The sequence below is a fragment of the Mus pahari genome, chromosome X (genome assembly GCF_900095145.1).
Source record: "Mus pahari chromosome X, PAHARI_EIJ_v1.1, whole genome shotgun sequence".
In the NCBI taxonomy this organism is placed as follows: Eukaryota; Metazoa; Chordata; class Mammalia; order Rodentia; family Muridae; genus Mus; species Mus pahari.
This window is the reverse complement of record NC_034613.1, coordinates 145,232,922-145,253,891: the sequence shown is the minus strand read 5'-3', so window position 1 is coordinate 145,253,891 and position 20,970 is coordinate 145,232,922. Positions and strand designations below refer to the sequence as shown.

General features: G+C 40.0%; 1 protein-coding gene across 3 annotated transcripts; it reads left to right on the top strand.

Annotated features, from left to right (window-relative positions):
- The first annotated feature begins 2,571 nt into the window (after nt 1–2,571).
- On the top strand, nt 2,572–20,669 carry Tlr8 (toll like receptor 8). Of its 3 annotated transcripts, none has more exons than XM_021188550.1 (3): nt 2,572–2,750; nt 15,958–16,138; nt 16,827–20,669. In XM_021188550.1, exon 3 carries the CDS (start codon nt 17,032–17,034, stop codon nt 19,051–19,053), a length of 2,022 nt encoding a protein of 673 aa, XP_021044209.1. In that variant the 5' UTR covers nt 2,572–2,750; nt 15,958–16,138; nt 16,827–17,031; the 3' UTR covers nt 19,054–20,669. The 3 variants fall into 3 exon arrangements, with proteins under 3 accessions (XP_021044209.1, XP_021044207.1, XP_021044208.1); XM_021188548.1 differs by adding an exon at nt 3,004–3,148 and having other exon boundaries at nt 15,958–20,669; XM_021188549.1 differs by having other exon boundaries at nt 15,958–20,669.
- Nucleotides 20,670–20,970: the final 301 nt, after the last annotated feature.

The window sequence follows — 20,970 nt, the reverse complement described above, 5'->3', positions numbered from 1 at the left end:
CTCTTTGTAGCTTTTAACTACTGTGGTTACTTGTCATTATTTGGAAGAGTCTGGCTTAAGGAAATATAGAAAAGAATGGGAACTGGAAGGAAGACCTGGGTTTCAGATAATGATTCTTTAGCTCTAGAGGGACTCAAGAATGAATGTGCCAAGGACCGATCTTGCCTTCTCTTGTATCTGTTATTATACTAACCATACAATTATACTAATTATAGGAAAAAAAGGTTTCTTCATCACAGTCAAATGCATTATTGGACACAGTTGCAAAGATTGTCCTCTGCAAACCTACTTGTGCAACTCTATGGTCAAGTAAGTCTGTCATTTAGCCCTCCTTCCTCTTACCTTGCTCTGTTCCCTGATTTGGAACTATATTAGCTCACATAGAAGAAGCTAAGTCGTTTACCTAAAGAGCCATCCATTTCTAATGAGTGCTGAGAAGTTGTATAGTGGAACACTTTGAGCTTGGAGTTGAAGTAAGGAATGAATATGGAAATGGAAAACAACCATTGAGGCTGGGAATGAGTAGGGGACAAATGGCTCAGTAGGGAAAAATTAAAGATGTGATTAGGAGATATCCAATAGCTTTATACCTTGCAGGGCAGGCAGGGCAGAGAATGCAGAGCAATTCCAGCAGTTACTAGTACTAACACTTGGGCTTGGCCAGAGGGCAAGATCAGCTGACCACTCTGCATGTTGTATGACAGACCTTCTTTACAGGATCCTACCTGACCTTCTATCAATTCTTAGTTCATTTTCATCATTGGTTGGGAACAATAATGATTTTATCCATTTTTCTGGAAGATAAAAGCCTGTGTGGGTGTGGTTCATGCTCATGTGTAATTGTATTTTATATGCTTCTTATTAACTGTTCTATAATTGGTTGGTATTTTGCACTTTTGAACCTAGACCCCAAGAGTCAGATTCTTCTATCTGATCCAAGATACCCTGCTCAGACATCTCACTACGTTTCTGTTTGTGCTGTTATTGTTTCTTAGAGTACTGAGTTTCTAAAATAGGATGTCAACATGACCTGGAACTCACTATGGAGACCAGGCTATCTTCAAATGCATAGAGATCCCCCTGCTTCTACCTTCCAACTGCTCAGATTGCAGTGTGCACCATCACACTTGGTTAGAACTTTCTTCTAAACAGTGTTCAGGACAAACAAAAAATGAGAGGTGTCTAAATATAGTCTTTGATTTCTGAGGCTCATTCTCCTTGAGGCCATGGCTTCCCTGTGGTAATGGAGCATATTGATTCTTCAGCTGTAAGCCTAAGTAAATCTTTCCTCTGTTTAAAGAAAAGATTTCTGGTTATGTCACAAATGCCTAAGCTGTCTATGTTCCTTGATGACCTGGATCCTAGAAAGATCTCCCCAACCATGGCCAAATCTTGAATACCTCAGGGACTGATACTCAGAAGTCAGTCGAGGACAGGTAATCCAAGATATTCTGTGACTTCTGCAAGGCATTTTTTTCATAACCAGACTTTCTGTGGTCCACATATCTGCGAATGACACACTTACTTAGTAGGAAAGTATTCTATAGGACAGAGCATCTCATTCTGACATACTTCTTTCTCCAGAGACCAGCAAGGACTTTCTGTAAAAAGCTGTTTTTTTGGGACAAGAGGTGAATTTCTGATATCATGTATATCTTTACATGGTAACTGAAAAACAATATCTCACAATTATTTCATTTATAAAATTCAAAACAGAATAATAGCTGAGGGCAGTATTGTACTATGTACGTGGTAATGAGAAAAAAATTAGAATTAGTTTTTGAGAGGGGTGTTTTTATAATTAGAGATTGAAGTTAGTGTTCTTATTCAACATGCCAAATTGCCAAATGTTCCTTTGTAAATTTTTGGGTTTTTGGTGTGTGTGTGTGTGTGTGTGTGTGTGTGTGTGTGTGTGTATGTGTGTGTGTTTACTTGTGGGACAGATGTTGCTCCAAGGTTCTTGACTGTGGATACCTTTCTATGGGATATGTGGTGGGGCCCTGGCCCTGGAAGCTCCAAGTCTAATTTTATCCAACCAAATCAGGAAAGGAAACAATCCCCAGCCTCGAGGATGCTCATCCAATCACTCTTGCTCTCACTCAATGAGCATTTCTTTTATTTTTTGAATGAACATTTATTTACCTTACATTGCATGTCAGGTGCTGCATGTAGAAATGCCCCAGCTACAGTGGGCAATCCCTAGACACCTATGCAGTATGGCAGTCTTGGCAAAGTGTGGAATAAAGCATAAGTATATGCGAGTTAAACACCTAAAGAAAAGTTTCAGAAATCCCAAATTCAATACAAATGTATGGCACAGGTGTTTGCTTCTTAAAAATATTTCTTCATCAAAATATTTTCTCCCCCATTTTATTGCCCGTTTCCCTCCTAATCCTGCTCACCCAAACCCTACAGGTATCCATAGACATAAATATATACCAACTGAAAAAAGTATGATGTGAGGGTTCTATGAAAATAATTTTATAAATGACTTTTCCTCTGAATTCAGTTTCGAAATTTTTAAAGCACAGCCAATAAGTGATTTGGCAACAGTTAAGAAATCACAAGTTCCTGTCTGCCAACATAAACTTCTGCAAATCCCATGCTAGATTTGCTGATGCTAAAGCGACCAGATTTCAGAAGTTTGCCAAAGTCTGCTCTCTGCACAGCTACTGTACACAGAGGACCACACTGCACTGCTACCACAAGCTATTGAAAGAGAACCTTGAAGGAATCCCAGCCAGAAAAGGGTAAGCTGTGCCTGAGCTTGTCTCAAAGATCTCCTGCAAAATATAAATTTCCATCTAGAGATTTGGGTTGGCGGCTACTGATGCAAACAAAGAAGTACTAACGGAGCCAAATAGGAGCAGAAGCCAGAGGAAACCAGCAGCACACATTGTATTCTGGGAGGACTGCCTGTCTGATGAGTTTGTGTGAATGTTAAGATGAATTAATTAGAGAGGAAACTTTGAAAGCCAAATACAATCTTATCATTCTGAACAGGAAAGCAAGAGCCTTCCAAGGAAGATTTTGAGCTGTTCTATTATTTTCTGGCCCAGCTATAGAGCACATCTTCTTCCAGAAAAAAACAGAGCTGGATGTTAAGAGAGAAACAAACATTTTTACCTTCCTTTGTCTATAGAACATGGTAAGTTTCCTACCTCTAGACCAGTAGTTCGCAACCTCTCTAATGCTGTGACATTTTAATATAGTCCCTCATGTTGTGGTGACTTCCAACCACAAAAATATTTCATTGCTACTTTATTACTGTAATTTTGCTACTGTTATAAATTATAATGTAAATATCTGTGTTTTCCTATGGACTTAGGCAACCCATGTGAGAAAGTTCTTCGACCCCCAAAGGGGTCATGACCCACAGGTTGAGAACCATTACTTTACAAACATGGTTCAGTATTTGCAGCCTGGTGATAGTTGGTTTTAACCACTAAAAGCTGGAATTTCTGTAACAGCAGCTACTTTTCCTATTTGAAGTTTTAAAACACACATCTCACTGCGTCTGCTGCTATTGCCTTACACTGTCTAGATACAGCAAGAGGTCTATTTTTATCATTGTCAAAAGGTATCTGATTGAAAAGCAAACAAACTACAAGTTTTTCTGAATGGTGTGTTTTATAGAAAATCCAGGGAAGTATAAAGAGAAATTGGAAAATCTGACTTGAAAAAAATCTCACTTAAAATTGACCATGTATGTTTTCCCTAGCCATTGAAATTGGAAAATCTGACTTGGAAAAAAAAATCTCACTTGACATTTACCATGTATGTTTTCCCTAGCCATTTAGTGCATATTAAAGGCCTTGGTGTGCGTTTGACACTAATTTAATGTCAATTTAACTTATTGGAAGTTAATTTTTATGCTCAGTTAGGTCCATTATGGATCTTGAATATCAATTCATTTTGCACTAAAATTTTATGATCCTTACAAATGACTGTGGTCTATATGGGAATGGTACAAGTAGACCAAAAGCACATATGACACTGCAGTTGAAGTTGTCCAGTTTCTACTTGGTAAATTACTATGATAGTCACAATAGCTGTGTCATAAGAAAGGAGAGTATTCAACAGTGAGAGAATCAAAGTAAGCTTGTAAAGAAGTCATTGGCTTCCACCTGTCACCAGAGGAAAAGAGGTGGATAGGTTTTACAAGTTTACTTTGATTCTCTTACTGTTTTATATTTTACTGCCTTATGATACTGTTGTTGAGTATCATTTTATTTTCTTTTAATCACTGCTTCTCATCCTAAATGATAATCCTAAAGCCAGAAAAACTGATGGGAGAAAAGGCAGGCTATCGGAAAGTCCAGTCTCAGAGAACACCATACACAGGAACTCATTACCAATAGTGAGTTGGGTAATTTTTCCAGGTACATCTTAGTAACTCCCACAGTCTCTAGTCTGGGGATCACCATTCGGAAGGAATGCCTTTCTAAGTTCTACTGTGATATTGTGTGTGTGTGTGTGTGTGTGTGTGTGTGTGTGTGTGTGTGTGTGTGTGTTTGCAGATGCACATGTGTACATTTTTTTAACGTTTAAGACAGGATTCCTTTTTTGGCTGGTACTTGTCAAATAGGCTAGGTTGGGTGATCAGTGATATACCTGTCACCTGCCTACCCTTTCAGTCATTGCACCTAGCTTCTCTTTTCTTTTTCTTCTTCCCTTCTTCATTTTTTGAATGTGGTTCTAGGAATCAAACTCAGTTCCTTAAGCTTTCAAAACAAGTATTTTATCAACAGAGCCATATCCCCAGCCAGATTTAATATTTTCAAACTATGGACTCAAACATATGCTTATTTGGAGATATAAACAAAGAGTTTTTAAAAACACAAACAAACAAACAAAAACAGAAAGCCTGTGGTTCTGGGAGGGTATTAGTAAATCCAAGTAATGTATCCTTTTCAGGTAGTTAGAAAACTGATCATTGATGCACATGTCCAAACTCAGTACCTTTAGTGTCATCCTATAGAAAGTCAAAAGATCAGCCATGTCAGTGATACTTGCTGTGGGGACTTAATAAGCACAGAAAGGCAAAGGGGAATATCTGTCCCCAGAGTCTATATCGTGTAGATTTGAAATGTATGGTAGTTTACTATATTTTTATTTGTTTGTTATGTGTTTGAGCGTTTTACATGCCTGTGCATATTGCCTAGCACCTATGGATGTCAGATTGTATGGAACTGGAGTTATAAATACTTGTGAATCAATATATATGTACTGGGAAGAGAATCCAGGTTCTCTGCAAAAGCAACAACCACTCTTCACTTCTGAGTCATCTCTCCAGCCCCTATCTATGATTCTTTTGCTCATTCCTGCAACCAGATCATTCTCAATTTGTTCTTTAGATTCCGACAGTAACTCATGAGTTATTTGGGCATATCTATGCTCTATTTGAGTTTGGCTGCTTACTATGGGTGTGAACTTGGGTAAAGTAACCTTTCAAAGCATCAGGGTCCAAGTCTGGGAAACAGGTTTTTTATTCCATTCACCTGTGCTGATTTGGATGAGGATGAAATAAATATATGCGTGATTTGTACTTGACTTAGGACAAATCTGTCTATGATCCAAAAAGCATACTTTTCACATATCTTTAGTTGTGCTGAATCAGGAGGCATCTCTTTAGCATCAAGTTCATTTGACTGGCATTGTGTTTCTCTTGCTCTCCAAAGTAGTTCATGAGTCTATTAGATTTAGAGTAGACAAAATAAAGCATCTGCTATTAATTTCAACTGAGATGATAAATCATATCTGTATATCTTTTATAAAATAATTTATTTTATGTATATGAGTGTTTGCCTGTGTGTACATAAGTGTACTGCATGCGTGGCTGATGCCCTCAGAGACAATATCAGAACCCCTGGAACTGGAGTTATGGATTGTTCTGCGCTACTATATGGTTGAATTCAGGTTCTCTGCAAGAACAAACAGTAGGTGTTCTTAGCCACTGAGCCATCTCTCCAGTGTCCTGTATATAGCTATTCTTTAATTTGTTAACTGCTATCAGTTAATCAGTGATCAACATCATCAAACAAAAACTAATTTGAGATTATTAAAAGTAAGAAAGAACTCCAGGCTAGCAAATTTTCAGCTCTGCTTCCCACCCACACGGTGCTGGAATACCTAAATGACTTAGTTTGTTGTGTATAATAACCAATAGGATTGTTGGATACCTTGGAGTTATCAGGCCTGGGAACAACATGTCCAGAGAGGGGTACAGCTTGTATGAGGTAAATCATGCCATGTTAAAGGAAAAACATTTTCTTACATTGCTACTGGGAAGGCTTCAAGGCCTTTGCCATGCTAGGTGAGCACTCAACTGCTAAGCTATACTACAAAATTCTTTTGCTGGTTTAGTTTTCATTTCATTTTATTTTATTTTATGTTATTTTGAGACAGGATTTTACTAGATAACTCAGGTTGGTCTTGAACTCATGATTCCCTTGCCTTTGGGTCCAGCTTGTCTTGAAGAGAGCCTTGAAGAGGGAGAACAGAGTTATCTGTGTAGATTGACTGCTTGAATCCTAAGAGCTCTATATCCTCCCACCCAACATGCACTGGGAATTGTGTGGGGTTCATTTTGGCCTCACTGAGAGGTGCTGCGGTTCTAGTACTCATACATTTAAAGTTTTCCTGTCCGAAGACCACTGGACCAGTGAGTACAGAATGGCCCCCAGCCCACTCATAATCAGTCTTGGGGGTGACTTTGGAGCTGCTTTTTTCATCACAACAATGTTTTCAAAGGGCTCATTAGGTGTCCATCGGTATATAGTGTGAGAAGAAAGATTAGTGTGTGAGGTGACAGAGGAAGAGTTCCTCAAGCTGTTTGCTGATCTCAGGAGAATTGAAGGCCATGTCCCAAGGGTACAAGCAGTGTGCAGATCATGCACACAGAAAAATAGGGGAAAGGCTGTGAGTTGGCTACCAGAGTATGACAGCTGCTTTGGGGTACACAGAAAGGGAAGTTAAGCAGTTTTCCTTCTTTCTGTTGTTAATTTTTTGGTTGGTGTTTATGATTCATAGGCTTCCTTTAAGTAAATGAGTTTTGGTTTTCTCCAGTTGACCAAGGCAACACCAAGTCAATCCCTTGGGTCCTGCAGCTCCACCCTCCTCTTCAGGGATTTTCATAATTCAGTTCATGAATTAAGTCTGTCCAGAGATCATTTTGGACCAATTGCCCTGGTAGTGGGATCCACTGAATCATGCTTGTTTACACACTATCACTTTCTGTGTCACAAATGTGAGTGCTCAAACAGCAGAAATATGTTCCATCTCAGTTTTACAAGAAGTCTAAAATCCACGTGATATAGGCAGACTTGAATCTTTTGTGGGTGCCCTGAAGAAAACCTAAGAAAGGACAGGGGCACCAGGAAGGTCAGTATTCAAGATAAATAATTGCTTTTGTTCTATCATTTAAAACAAACCAAGGACTGGAAAGTTTATTCAGCAGTTAAAACCATGCATTGTTCTTATAAAAGATCTAAGTTCGGTTCTGTGCACGCAACTAGGGCATTTCACAACCACCTGTAACTCTAGCTCTAGGAGATCTGATGTCCTCTTCTGGCCTCCAGGGGCACCAGAACTCACATGTACTCACTTCCCCCCACCCCCACAAGTATATTAAAAATAAAAATAAACTTAAAATAAATCTTTTTTTTTTTTAAATCTACAACTCAGGCCAGGTATGCATATGTAATCCTGGCATTCCAGAGGCTAAGGAGAATCATAAATTCTAGGCCAGTCTGGAATTCAGAGTGAGATACTATCTCAAAACAAAAAGATAATCAAAAAAATGTGGAAAGCCTCAACCCTCAACCCATACCTGATTGTGTACAGAAAATTATGGTACAACTGGAGCCAGGCTGAGGGAAGCAAACGAGCTCTTGTACTAAAGTTTCTTTTTCGATCATCATGGATTTTCATTGACCAAGTTCTGTTTTCATGGTCCCCTAACATTTTGCAGCTATGGCATGTATCTGCCTAGCCTCCCCTTGATCAGGTTCTACTTCTCCAAAGTGAGTCCATGGAGCTTCCTGTCTGGAATACTGAAGTGGATGTTCATAAGCAAGGTAGATACTAGAGATCTCAGAGCTGAGCCTGGGATGAGTATGGTGTTCTGTGCTTCATCAGCAGAGCATTCTTTAACCCTTCATTGCTACTGTTTTCTCTCAGGATAGTTCATCCTGGCTCTGATTTGTGTCTAAGGATCCTAGATTTCATCATTTGAGATGTAAATCTTGGCAGAGGGTAGAACAAAAACAATTGCGCACACACATTTGCTTGTATGTCTGCCCATCACTTGCATTCAGTGCCCGTGGAAGCCAGGGGAGGATGTTGGGTCCTCTGGAACTGGAGTTTAAAATAATTATATGATGCCAGGTGAGTGCTAGGTATATATTTCAGGTCTTCTTGTAGAGAAGTCAGTGCTCTTAACCATGGAACCCTGACTCCTGTCACCTGTACTCTTATTGAGATTCTTAGTTAATTTACTGGCCTGCCTCCTTTGGAGATGCCTTTGCCTCCCAACTCCAGAACCCTCCCACGATTTTATACTGCAAACTAATCCATGAAATTCTCCACCCCCACTCCCATGCATTTGTCTCTGTATGTACTGTCTCTATATATCTTATTTTCACTAATGCAATCCTGTAGTATGCTTGAAACGTTGCTGCTTCTCTATTTTATTCTCATAGTTATCATGTCACATGTGTTTCAACTATTATTCTACTGTTAACACAAATTTGTGGTAGAGTGCTGGAGAACATGCCCCAGCATGCACAAGGCCCTGTATCCTATCTTCAATATATTAAGGACAGGCATGGGTGGAAGAAGAGGAGAGAAGAGAAGGGAATAAGGAAGAGAAAAAGGAGGAGAAGCTTCTGGTTTCCATCTGCACCTGGAGCTGACCCTGTGCCACAGCTCTCCACACCCAAATCCCACTGTGAGTGAGCTGGCCTCCCAAGAGTGTTGACACACCTGAGAGCACATGTGAGACCATCACTTCTGCTCAAACTACTGGACCAAGATGGATCTGCCCAGAACCATCAAGACACAGGAACCAAGGAACACCTATGGACAGGATCCTTCCAGTTTCTGTCTGTGCCCACGAGCTGACCCTGTGCCACAGTTCTCCATACCCAAATTCCTCCTGGAAAGAACTGGTCTCTCAGGAGGGCTGACAAACAGGCTTACAGGAGGGATAAGCTACAGTCAGAGACAGCAAGATCAGCTAACACCAGAGATAACCAGATGGCAAGAGGCAAGGGAAAGAACATAAGCAACAGGAACCAAGCCTACTTGGCATTATCAGAACCCAGTTCTCCAACCATGCAAGTCCTGGATACCCAAACACACAGGAAAAGCAAGACTCTGATTTAAAATCACATCTTATGATGATGTAAGAAGGACATAAATAACTTCCTTAAAGAAATATAGGAGAGCACAGGTAAATAGGTAGATGCCCTTAAAAAGGAAACATAAAAAAACCCCTTAAAGAATGACAGGAAAAGACATGCAAACAGGTGAAGGAAATGAAGAAAACCAAACCCAGACACTATTGCTGATGCCAAGAAGAGCTTGCTGACAGGAACCTGGTATGGCTGTCTCCTAAGAGGCTCTGCCAGATTTTGAGCAATACAGAGGCAGACACTCACATCCAACCATCAGACTGAGCACAGGGACCCCAATGGAGGAGTTAGGGGAAGGACTGTAGGAGCTGAAGGGGCTTTTGTGGCATCAATGGGAGGGGAGGCCCTTGGTCCTGTGAAGATGCCCCAAAGTAGGAGAATGCTAGGGCGTTGAAGTGGGAGTGGGTGAATGGTTGGGGAGCATCCTCATAATAGTAGGGTAAGGGGGGATGCAAGAGGGTAAACTGGGAAAAGGGATAACATTTGAAATGTAAATAAGTAAATTTTATCCAATTTTAAAAAGGAAAGGAGGAGAAGGGAAAGAGGGAAGGGGAGGAGTGGGCAAGGTAGAGGGAAAAAGAGGAATAGGAAAAGGGAAATGTATTTTGGTCCATGTTTTATTGGGCTATGCTCATAAGGGGGGGCTCTATGTATTAAGTGTGCATTAAATAAAGAGGGTCAAATGAAATAGATCAAAGAGTCTGGAAAAGAGAAGAGTAGAAGGATGAAAGGAGAAGAGAGAGCAAATGGGAAAGAGCATAAAAGGAAGAGAGATAGGAAAGGGAGAAGAGGGAAAGGAAGTCTGGGATTCAGCTTCTGTTTGCTATCCTTTTGGTAAAACTTAAGAAATGTGGCCCTCTCTAGTTTTTGTTTGTTTGTTTGTTTTGGTGTGTGTGTTTAAGCTCCCTGCTGCTTTTAAAATCCAGATGGATAGATGGGTGTGCTATGTTCTGCCAGGGAATGTTTGATGATAGCTGAATACCTTGGGAAATGAGCATTAACAATTGTGGTGGTTTGAATAAGAATGACCTCCACCCCCACCTTGGGCTCATATATATGAATGTTTGGTTCCCAGTTGGTAGACCATGTAGGAAGGATTAGGAGGTGTGACCTTGTTGGAGGAGGTGTAGATGGGCTTTAAGATTTCAACAGCCCACACCAGGATCAGGCCCTCTTTCTGCCTCCAACTTTTATATTAGATATGAGCTCTCAGCTACTCTAGGATCATTCCTGCCTGCCTGTCACCATGCTCCTCATTATGGTGTTCACGGACTAACCCTCTGAAACTCTAAGCAGGCCTCCAACTAAATACTTTCTTTTCTATATAAGCTGCTTTGGTAATAGTTTCTCTTCACAGCAATAGAACAGTGGATGGAATATCCAGAGACTACCCCATCCGGGAATCCATCCCATCATCAGCCACCAAACCCAGATACTAATGCACATGCCAGCAAGATTCTGCTGAAGGGACCCTGATATAGCAGCCACTTGTGAGGCTATGCCAGTGCCTGGCAAACACAGAAGTGGATGCTCACAGTCAGCTATTGGATGGAACACAGGGCCCCCAGTGGAGGAGCTAGAGAAAGTACCCAAGGAGTTGTTGGGGGCTGCAACCCTGTAGGTGCAACAACAATATGAACTAACCAGTACCCCCTGAGCTTGTGTCTCTAGCTGCATATGTAGCAGAAGATGGTCTAATCGGCCATCATTGGGAAGAGAGGCCCCTTGGTCTTGCAAACTTTATATGACCCAGCACAGGGGAAGGCCAGGGCCAAGTAGTGGGAGTGGGTGGGTAGGGGAGCAGGGGAGGGTATAGGGAACTTTCGGAATAGCATTTGAAATGTAAATTAAAAAATAATAATAAATAAATAAATTAAAAAAAAAAGAAATACAAAGAAACGCTGAGAGGGTCCATGTGGAATGCCAAGGCGTGACTACTGATCAATTAACCATTTCCCCTCAACTTCCTTGCTGTCCACTGCTCACCATTTGATGCACTTTTCAAATTTTTGTTATTTGGAATTTTCCCACTCATGTTCTTCCCTCAGTGACTTCTTAGGATGCTGATGTTAGAAACTTCAAGCTCTTCACTCAGGAATAGCTCAACTTCTGTTCATTTCCTTGACCCATAATTCCTATTGTTGCTTTAGACTGTGTGAGAATTTGGTTTCATCCTGAAAAAAGTTTGACTCTCAGTGTATTCTTCTGCTTGTGACAAGAGGTTCCTGGAGCTTTTCATACCTAATTCCTCTGCTCTGTATAAAATACATAGTTGTATTTGAACCCAGATGAGGAAACCTTAGTTGGAGAAAGTGGGGCCCCAGTAGACACAGGCTGTTCTCTTGATTCACTAAGGATGTTGTAGTGGCTATTCCTGGTTGTCAACTTGACTATATTTGAAATGAACTACAATCCAGAATTGGAAGGCTCACCAGTGAACCTAATCTGGAGACTGGGAGATAGAAGTTTCTGATCTGGATCTTGGTATGGAGATCTTGAGACACAGTGGTGATTGAATCCAGAAGATTAAGACAGGGAGATCTCCGAGTCCACGATCATCTGGGATTAAAGGTGTGGTGGCACACACCTTTAATCTGGGCTACACCTTCTGCTGGGGACCATATAAGGACATTGGAAGAAGGGAGTCTGGCTCTCGCTCTTTCACCTTCTTGCCGTGTGGGACTCAGCAACTGCTAGATCCTTGGACTTCCATTCACAGCTACTACTGAACCATTGTTGGGATTTGGACTGCAGACTGTAAGTCATCAATAAATTCCTTTACTATATAGAGACTATCTGTAAGTTCTGTGACTCTAGAGAACCCTGACTAATACAGAAGTCTTACCAACCAATAGCTCTATTAGCCTGCAAAGGAAAATATCTGCAATCTAATTTTACCAGGATACATGTTCCCCATAGCCTCCTTTACAAATTAATTTTTTTTAGTGAAAAGTTAAAATAGGAATCTTACCACCACTCAGTGAGTGAGATGGTCAAGGTCTGCATCAACTGGAAAATTCATGTTGATAGCATATGGTCTTAGTCTTGCTAGGAATGACACACTGTACCTAAATGTCTTTCTCCTGAAACCAACAACCTCAGGCTAATAATAACAAAAATGTCATGTAAGTTCAACTCAAGGACTTACATAAACCTCCACCTTTTCTTCTTTACTATCTTCCCGTCTAACATTCTACCTCAATTTCTAATTTTTAGTATATACATCAGAAAGGAAATATTTTTGTATTTTTTTCTAGTGCTGGTTTTGAAAACAGATTCTGAAATAAAATATATGTTCAATAAATATTTGCTGAATGATCATAAAAATTTTTATATTTTTCCATTCCATTTCTACATGGTATCCTGCCATATAATCACAACCAGACACTTATCCATAGATATTGAGATTATTTTCAATCTTTTTCTATTGTTAAAAAAGCTTTGCTTATAGCATCTGTCTATGTAGACATTGGCATGTGTAGCTATCTCTTCAGGAGCTCCTTCTAGAATTGAAATTGCTAACTCCAAGTATACATTTCTAGTTTTCAAAGATGTTTCAAACTGCTGTCCATCTTAGAAGTAGCATTAATTCATATTTTTGACATCAAGAAATGAGCTATTTCATGACATATCCAGGTACACAGTACATTCATTTTAAAACTCAGATCAGTGTAATTTACTGAGCAATACTGGAATAACTTTTTGTATGTTTAAAAGTGTTCACAGGGGAAGAAGTGATGGCTCTGTGATTAAGAGCATTCTTTCAGAGGACTTATGTTCAATTCCCAGAACCCATAGAGTGGCTCGCAACCATCAGCACCTCCAACTACAGGACACCCAAGAGACTTTTCAGGTCTCCAAGGGTACCAGGCACGCACGATGCACAGACATACATGCACATAAACATCTCTCACATTTCAGTTTTTTAAAGATTTATTTATTATGTACACAGTGTTTGGCCTGCATATATGCCTCCAAACCAGAAGAGGGCACCAGATCTCATTATTAATGGTTGTCAGCCACACAGTGGTTGCTGGGAAGTGAACTCAGGTCCTCTGAAAGTTTAGTCAGTGTTCTCAACCTCTAAGCCATCTCTCTAGTCCCACATTTCATTTTTTACTCTTAATATATTTTGGTCCATTTCCTATTGGGTTGTGTTCATAAGATTCTACATAATAAGAACATATTAAATATAAATAAACATATGAAACAGATCGAGGAATTTAGAAATGAATTTAAACATGCAAGAAAGTTGGACATGCATTAGCATTATCAAAAGAGATCAGGCAATTCTACAGATGATAGAAACAACTGGGTCTATACTGAGAAAAGAATAATTTGGGCTTACTTCTCATACTTTAGGCCAAAACAGTTCTGGTTGGGTAAAAAATTTAATGTGGAGAAATGAAACCATAAATTTAATAGGAAAAGGTTAGGAAAATTGTTGTTTCTAGAATTGAAGTGTGGAAGTCTTTCCTAGACCCTTAAAAATAAGTCAAATTCCCTTGTTGGATTGCTTATAGCATCAAGTAATTTTTTTAATCAGATGTGAAATCTTGTAATATTATTGTATGTGACTCATGTTTATCTACCACAGAAACAATAAAATTACCAATAAAATGGAGTCCCCAGACCATTTACTGGCTGACATGTGCAGGAAAGTATATAAAATGACCTTCAGACCTGACAGTGTTCAGCTTGGCATACATGTAGACTTAGATATGCATAGGACCCTAGAAAAATATAATATTTCCCACAGTATCTTACAAGTTGTTTACATTCTTGAGAGTCTACAATGCTCATGTTCTCAAGCACTATCTTATGATATTGTTTTAATCTACGGTCTCATCTAGCCCAGATTTGTCAGGAGCTGGCAGACAGATGAACGTGAACTCTATCTGCATCTTTCTGTTTCTACCTACTGGATGCCAGGATTTCAAGCTTGTGCAATACCATTCCAGTTAAATCAGTGATAAAGACTGAACACACAGGGCCACTGGAATGCTAAGGTGATACTTTACCAACTGAGCTACAGCCTCGCTGAAGTCATATTATGAAGACAATTTCAAGTTGTATTAGTTTTCTATTGCTGCACATTAAGTAGACTCCAGGTTTAGAGTTTTTGAGTGAGATCCATTTGCTTGCTTAGAGATGAAAGCTCAGTTTGAACAACTTGATTTCTACTGTAAGAGTGCATCCGACACTCTAGGTTGCCAGAAATGCTTTTAAGAGTCAGTCATGAGTTCCTTAGAGAAATTTCAAATCTAGCAAGTAAGTGTCTGTTAATCTCAATGTTTCCATGGTCACTAGTCCACAGTTTTTTTTGCATGATGACTACATTTGAGGTACCATTTTGTTCCATAGATTTCAAAAGAAAATTAGGAAATACGATGAGTGGCTTAAAATAAGTTGAAATCAGATTAGCTTAAGGCCCAGTACAAAACTATATAATTTTGAAATTTATTTAACTCTTAGAGTTCTCTTGTTCCTCTGAAAAGTATGGATAATAAATTGTGATCTTATGAGCTTTACTATGGGTACGGAAATGTTGTTGTAGCACTTAGCGCAGTACCTGTGTGTCAACTTGTGTGTGTGTATGTGTGTGTGTGTGTGTGTGTGTGTGTGTGTGTGTGTGTGATGGATTTTTCACGTTTTAGCAATGTAACAAACTAAGAGAATCTAATATGTATCATCACCGCAGAGAAACAGAAAAGCAGAGGAACTAATTGTCAGAACTATGGAAAGCAAGTGATGACTTTTGACTTAAGTGTCTTGGATGATACTACAATGGATGCATCTTCTTGGGAGACACATCCTACAATGAGCTCTTTTTGGTTGCTGACCAAAGTTTTATCAAGAGTCATGCCAAGAAGGGCTGGGGAAACAACCCAGTGGATAAAGCACTTGCTGTGTAGTTTGATGACTCAAGTTCAGAGCCCCCAGCACTTACACATGAGCCTGGAAAAAGTGGTGACTGTCTGTAATCCCAGCTCTTAGGAGACAAACACACTGGGTCTCTGGAGGCAAGCTGGCTATCTAGACTGGCCAAATTGGCAAGCTCTTTGTCTCATGAAAGAGATCCCACCTTGATAAATAAAATGGGAAGTGTTTGAGGAAGAGAATTTTGTCATTGTCCGGCTTCCACGTGCAGACACCTGCACACATGCATGCATGCTACACTTGCAAAAGAATAGTTATACAAGTAGTTTGTTGCTAAAAATATGTGCTATACACTTGTTTGACCCACACCCATGCTTCATGCTTCATCTCAGACTTAATATAGTGGTTGGGCATCTTGATTAATTTCTTTTCAAAAGCTTCCTATCATCATGTCTCAAAGTTTTATCTTTACCTTTTCAGCTCCCTAAAGTCTAAAAACATACAAGTATTCTGAAACTCATTTGATGCAACATATTAAATAATTCATAGCATTTCACATCTCAAAACTCATAAGTGTGGTAGAACACTGTTAAGTTTGCCAAGAAACACCCATGAAATATTGCTACTCTAATACAGTAATTCCACTTTTGGTATTCCTTAGGAAAACATGCCCCCTCAGTCATGGATTCTGACATGCTTTTGCCTGTTGTCCTCCGGAACCAGTGCGGTCTTACATAAAGTGAACTATTCCAGAAGCTATCCTTGTGACGAGATAAGGCACAATGCCCTTGTGATTGCAGAATGCAATCATCGTCAACTGCGTGAAGTTCCCCAAACTATAGGCAAGTATGTGACAAACATAGACTTGTCAGACAATGCCATTACACACATAACAAAAGAGTCCTTTCAAAAGCTGCAAAACCTCACTAAAATCAATCTGAACCACAATGCCAAACAACAGCACCCAAATGAAAATAAAAATGGTATGAATATTACAGAAGGGGCATTCCTCAGCCTAAGAAATCTAACAGTGTTACTGCTGGAAGACAACCAGTTATATACTATGCCTGCTGGGTTGCCTGGATCTTTGAAAGAGCTTAGCCTAATTCAAAACAATATATTTCAGGTAACTAAAAACAACACTTTTGGGCTTAGGAACTTGGAAAGACTCTATTTGGGCTGGAACTGCTATTTTAAATGTAATCAAACCTTTAAGGTAGAAGATGGGGCATTTAAAAATCTTATACACTTGAAGGTACTCTCATTATCTTTCAATAACCTTTTCTATGTGCCGCCCAAACTACCAAGTTCTCTAAGGAAACTTTTTCTGAGTAATGCCAAGATCATGAACATCACTCAGGAAGACTTCAAAGGACTGGAAAATTTAACGTTACTAGATCTGAGTGGAAACTGTCCAAGGTGTTTCAATGCTCCATTTCCTTGCACACCTTGCAAGGAAAGCTCATCCATCCACATACATCCTCTTGCTTTTCAAAATCTCACCCAACTTCTCTATCTAAACCTCTCCAGTACTTCCCTCAGGACGATTCCTTCTACCTGGTTTGACAATCTGTCAAATCTGAAGGAACTCCATCTTGAATTCAACTATTTAGTTCAAGAAATTGCCTCGGGGGCATTTTTAACAAAACTACACAGTTTACAAATCCTTGATCTGTCCTTCAACTTTCAATATAAGGAATATTTACAATTTATTAATATTTCCTCAAACTTCTCTATGCTTCGTTCTCTCAAGAAGTTGCACTTAAGAGGGTATGTGTTCCGAGAACTTAAAAAGGAGCATTTCAGGCCGCTCCAGAATCTTCCAAACTTAACAACCATCAACCTGGGCATTAACTTTATTGAGAAAATTGATTTCAAAGCTTTCCAGGATTTTCCCAAACTCGATGTTATCTATTTATCAGGAAACCGCATAGCATCCATAATAGATGGGACCGATTATTCCTCTTGGCGACATCATCTTCGGAAACCTCTCTCAACAGACTATGACGAGTTTGATCCACACGTGAATTTTTACCATAGCACCAAACCTTTAATAAAGCCACAGTGTACTGCTTATGGCAAGGCTTTGGATTTAAGTTTGAACAATATTTTCATTATTGGGAAAAGACAATTTGAAGGTTTTCAGGACATCGCCTGCTTAAATCTGTCCTTCAATGCCAATGGTCAAGTGTTGAATGGCACAGAATTCTCATCCATGCCCCACATTAAATATTTGGATTTAACCAACAACAGACTAGACTTTGACGATAATGAGGCTTTCAGTGATCTTCACGACCTAGAAGTGCTGGACCTGAGCCACAATGCACACTATTTCAGTATAGCAGGGGTAACACACCGTCTAGGATTTATCCAGAACTTAACAAACCTCAGGGTGTTAAACCTGAGCTACAATGGCATTTACACTCTCACAAATGAAAGCGAGCTGAAAAGCATCTCACTGAAAGAATTAGTTTTCAGTGGAAATCGTCTTGACCGTTTGTGGCATGCAAATGATGGCAAATACTGGTCCATTTTTAGAAGCCTCCAGAATCTGACACGCCTGGACTTATCATACAATAACCTTCAACAAATTCCAAATGCAGCATTCCTCAACTTGCCCCAGAGCCTCCAAGAGTTACTTATCAATGGTAACATATTACGTTTCTTTAATTGGACATTACTCCAGTATTTTCCTCACCTTCAATTGCTGGATTTATCGGGAAATGAGCTGTATTTTCTACCCAATTGCCTATCTAAGTTTGCACCCTCCCTGAAGACACTGTTACTGAGCCACAATCATTTCTCTCACCTACCCTCTGGCTTCCTCTCCCAAGCCAGTAATCTGGAGCACCTGGATCTAAGTTTCAACACAATCAAGATGATCAATAAATCCTCCCTGCAAACCAAGATGAAAACGAACTTGTCTATTCTGGAGCTACAAGGGAACTCTTTTGACTGCACGTGTGACATAAGTGATTTTCGAAGCTGGCTAGATGAAAATCTGAATATCACAATTCCTAGACTGGTAAATGTTATTTGTTCCAATCCTGGGGATCAAAAATCAAAGAGTATCATGAGCCTAGATCTCACGGCTTGTGTATCAGATACCACTGCAGCTGTCCTGTTTTCTCTCACATTCCTTACCACCTCCATGGTTATGTTGGCTGCTCTGGTTCACCACCTGTTTTACTGGGATGTTTGGTTTATCTATCACATGTGCTCCGCTAAGTTAAGAGGCTACAGGACTTCATCCACATCCCGAACTTTCTATGATGCTTATATTTCTTATGACACCAAAGATGCAGCTGTTACTGACTGGGTAATCCATGAACTGCGCTACCACCTTGAAGAGAGTGAAGACAAAAGTGTCCTCCTTTGTTTAGAGGAGAGGGACTGGGATCCAGGATTACCCATCATTGATAACCTCATGCAGAGCATAAACCAGAGCAAGAAAACAATCTTTGTTTTAACCAAGAAATATGCCAAGAGCTGGAACTTTAAAACATCTTTCTACTTGGCCTTGCAGAGGCTAATGGATGAGAACATGGATGTGATTATTTTCATCCTCCTGGAACCAGTGTTACAGTACTCACAGTACCTGAGGCTTCGACAGAGGATCTGTAAGAGCTCCATCCTCCAGTGGCCCAACAACCCCAAAGCAGAAAACTTGTTTTGGCAAAGTCTGAAAAATGTGGTCTTGACTGAAAATGATTCACGGTATGACGGTTTGTACATTGATTCCATTAGGCAATACTAATGATGGGAAGTCACGACTCTGCCATCATAAAAACACACAGCTTCTCTTTATAATGAACTGTGGCAAATGAAAGGGCATGTGGCTGCTTGATGTGCTGAGAATAAGTGTTAATTGGGTGCTCAGCCCTAAACAGGACAATGATACCAGCCTCTCTAAGGCTTGGGTAACTTTGTGCAAGAGGGAGCTGGAAAAATGTATGAGCTAGGAGACAGGGAGAAGGGCTGGAAAATGATATCTTCTGAGCATGACAGCAATTGCAACCATAATTGCATAGCAGCTAGGGTTGCCTGCAGTGAGCCTACACAAGACTGGACCTCTTATCAGTCAATTCCAGATGGGGGCAGGTGCATAAAATATACTTTATCTTTCTGGGGGGGGGCAGGTCCCCTGTATTCCATCCTTCTGCACTATCAACTATTAGTGGGTTCAGGGAAAGAGGCAATCATTACCTTCAGCTGTGTACCCATTGATGAGCCTAGATTCAATAGATGGTTACACAGAAAACGCTGGTAAAGTCAGTGCCCAGAAGACAAAACAAAAAGGCCCGAACATGAGAAATGGTTTTGTAAGGAGGTGGGTAGGTTGTCAGCAGTGAGAGAAGAGAGAGGAAAAGATGGGCATGAGAGTAACCAGAATGCATGAGTCTTTCTCAGAGATTTCACTCCGGGATCCACTCCCAAGCTCACCCCCATGCAATTGTCCTCAAGATTCTGCTTTTCCTGTGTGTTAGCCAAAGGATCAAAGCTCAGTACCCTGCTATGTGAACTTTTCCCAAGGCAGCTTGTTTCATCAAGGCCAGAGAGAGGGGACTCACAGTCAGTCTTTTGGTAGTGAACCAGAAAATGACAGCCTACCACTGCAGCTGTACTCTATTTGGTAAAAGTCAACCACAGATCCTACCAGGTCCAGGCACCAAGTACCTCAGGTTCAGGAAAAGCTATTGAAAACCAGGGTAATAGATCTAGGGGCCTCTCAGCTAAGAGGAAAGAGTTTGAGATAAGTGATTGTCTGAGTTGATCGTTGTCCATTTCTTTTGACGAAATTAAGAGACAGCTTCCCACCTCGGTCACAGATCATCAATACTGGGAAAGTCAAATCACATGGGCAGCCTTAGCAGGCAGCTTGTTATACCTACGTTTCAATCCTTAAGAACATTTGCCACTGTATCTAATGATCTTGACATTAAGATGCTGGGGAAGTTGATATATCCATGACTGTGGGGGTTATATTACATTGTGATTGCATTAATATTTCTTTTACAATGACATTTTGAAATCTTAAGTTTTGAGACTATAATATAACTATATCATTCCAATCCTCTCTCCAAACCTTCTCATGTGCCCCGCTATAACTTTTATAAATGCTGCCTGCGATATTTACTTTTTAAGCTTTTGATGTTGCTTAAACACTGAAAGGGATCGTTTTTTAAAAGCCTTTTAATTCTAAATCATTTAAAAGGTATTCATTTAAATGAAAAGCTTTTGGGGTATTTGTTATTTCCCATTGGTGTGTATTTTCAAATGAATGATTAAATCGTCTTCATTTTACATGACAAATGTGTGATAAATCTGTAATAGAAAACAGAACTCTGATATAAAAGTTGTCATTTGCACTGATTAGTTTTAAGATTCCTTTTTTATTATGATTATTTTACACCCTAACTGCAATTTCCCCTTCTCCTTCTCCTCCTCCTCCTCCTCCTCCTCCTCCTCCTCCTTCTTCTTCTACCTATTCCTCCCTCCACCTCCCCTTTGCCCCTCCCCAATCCCTCCTCCTTCATTTCTCCTCACAAAAGGGCAGGACTCCCAGCCATATCAACCAAACCTGGCATATCAAGTTGGAGTAAGACTATGCACTTTCTGCCTTAAACTTCCTTTCATATTATGGCTGAATGAGACAACCTAGTAAGAGGAAAGT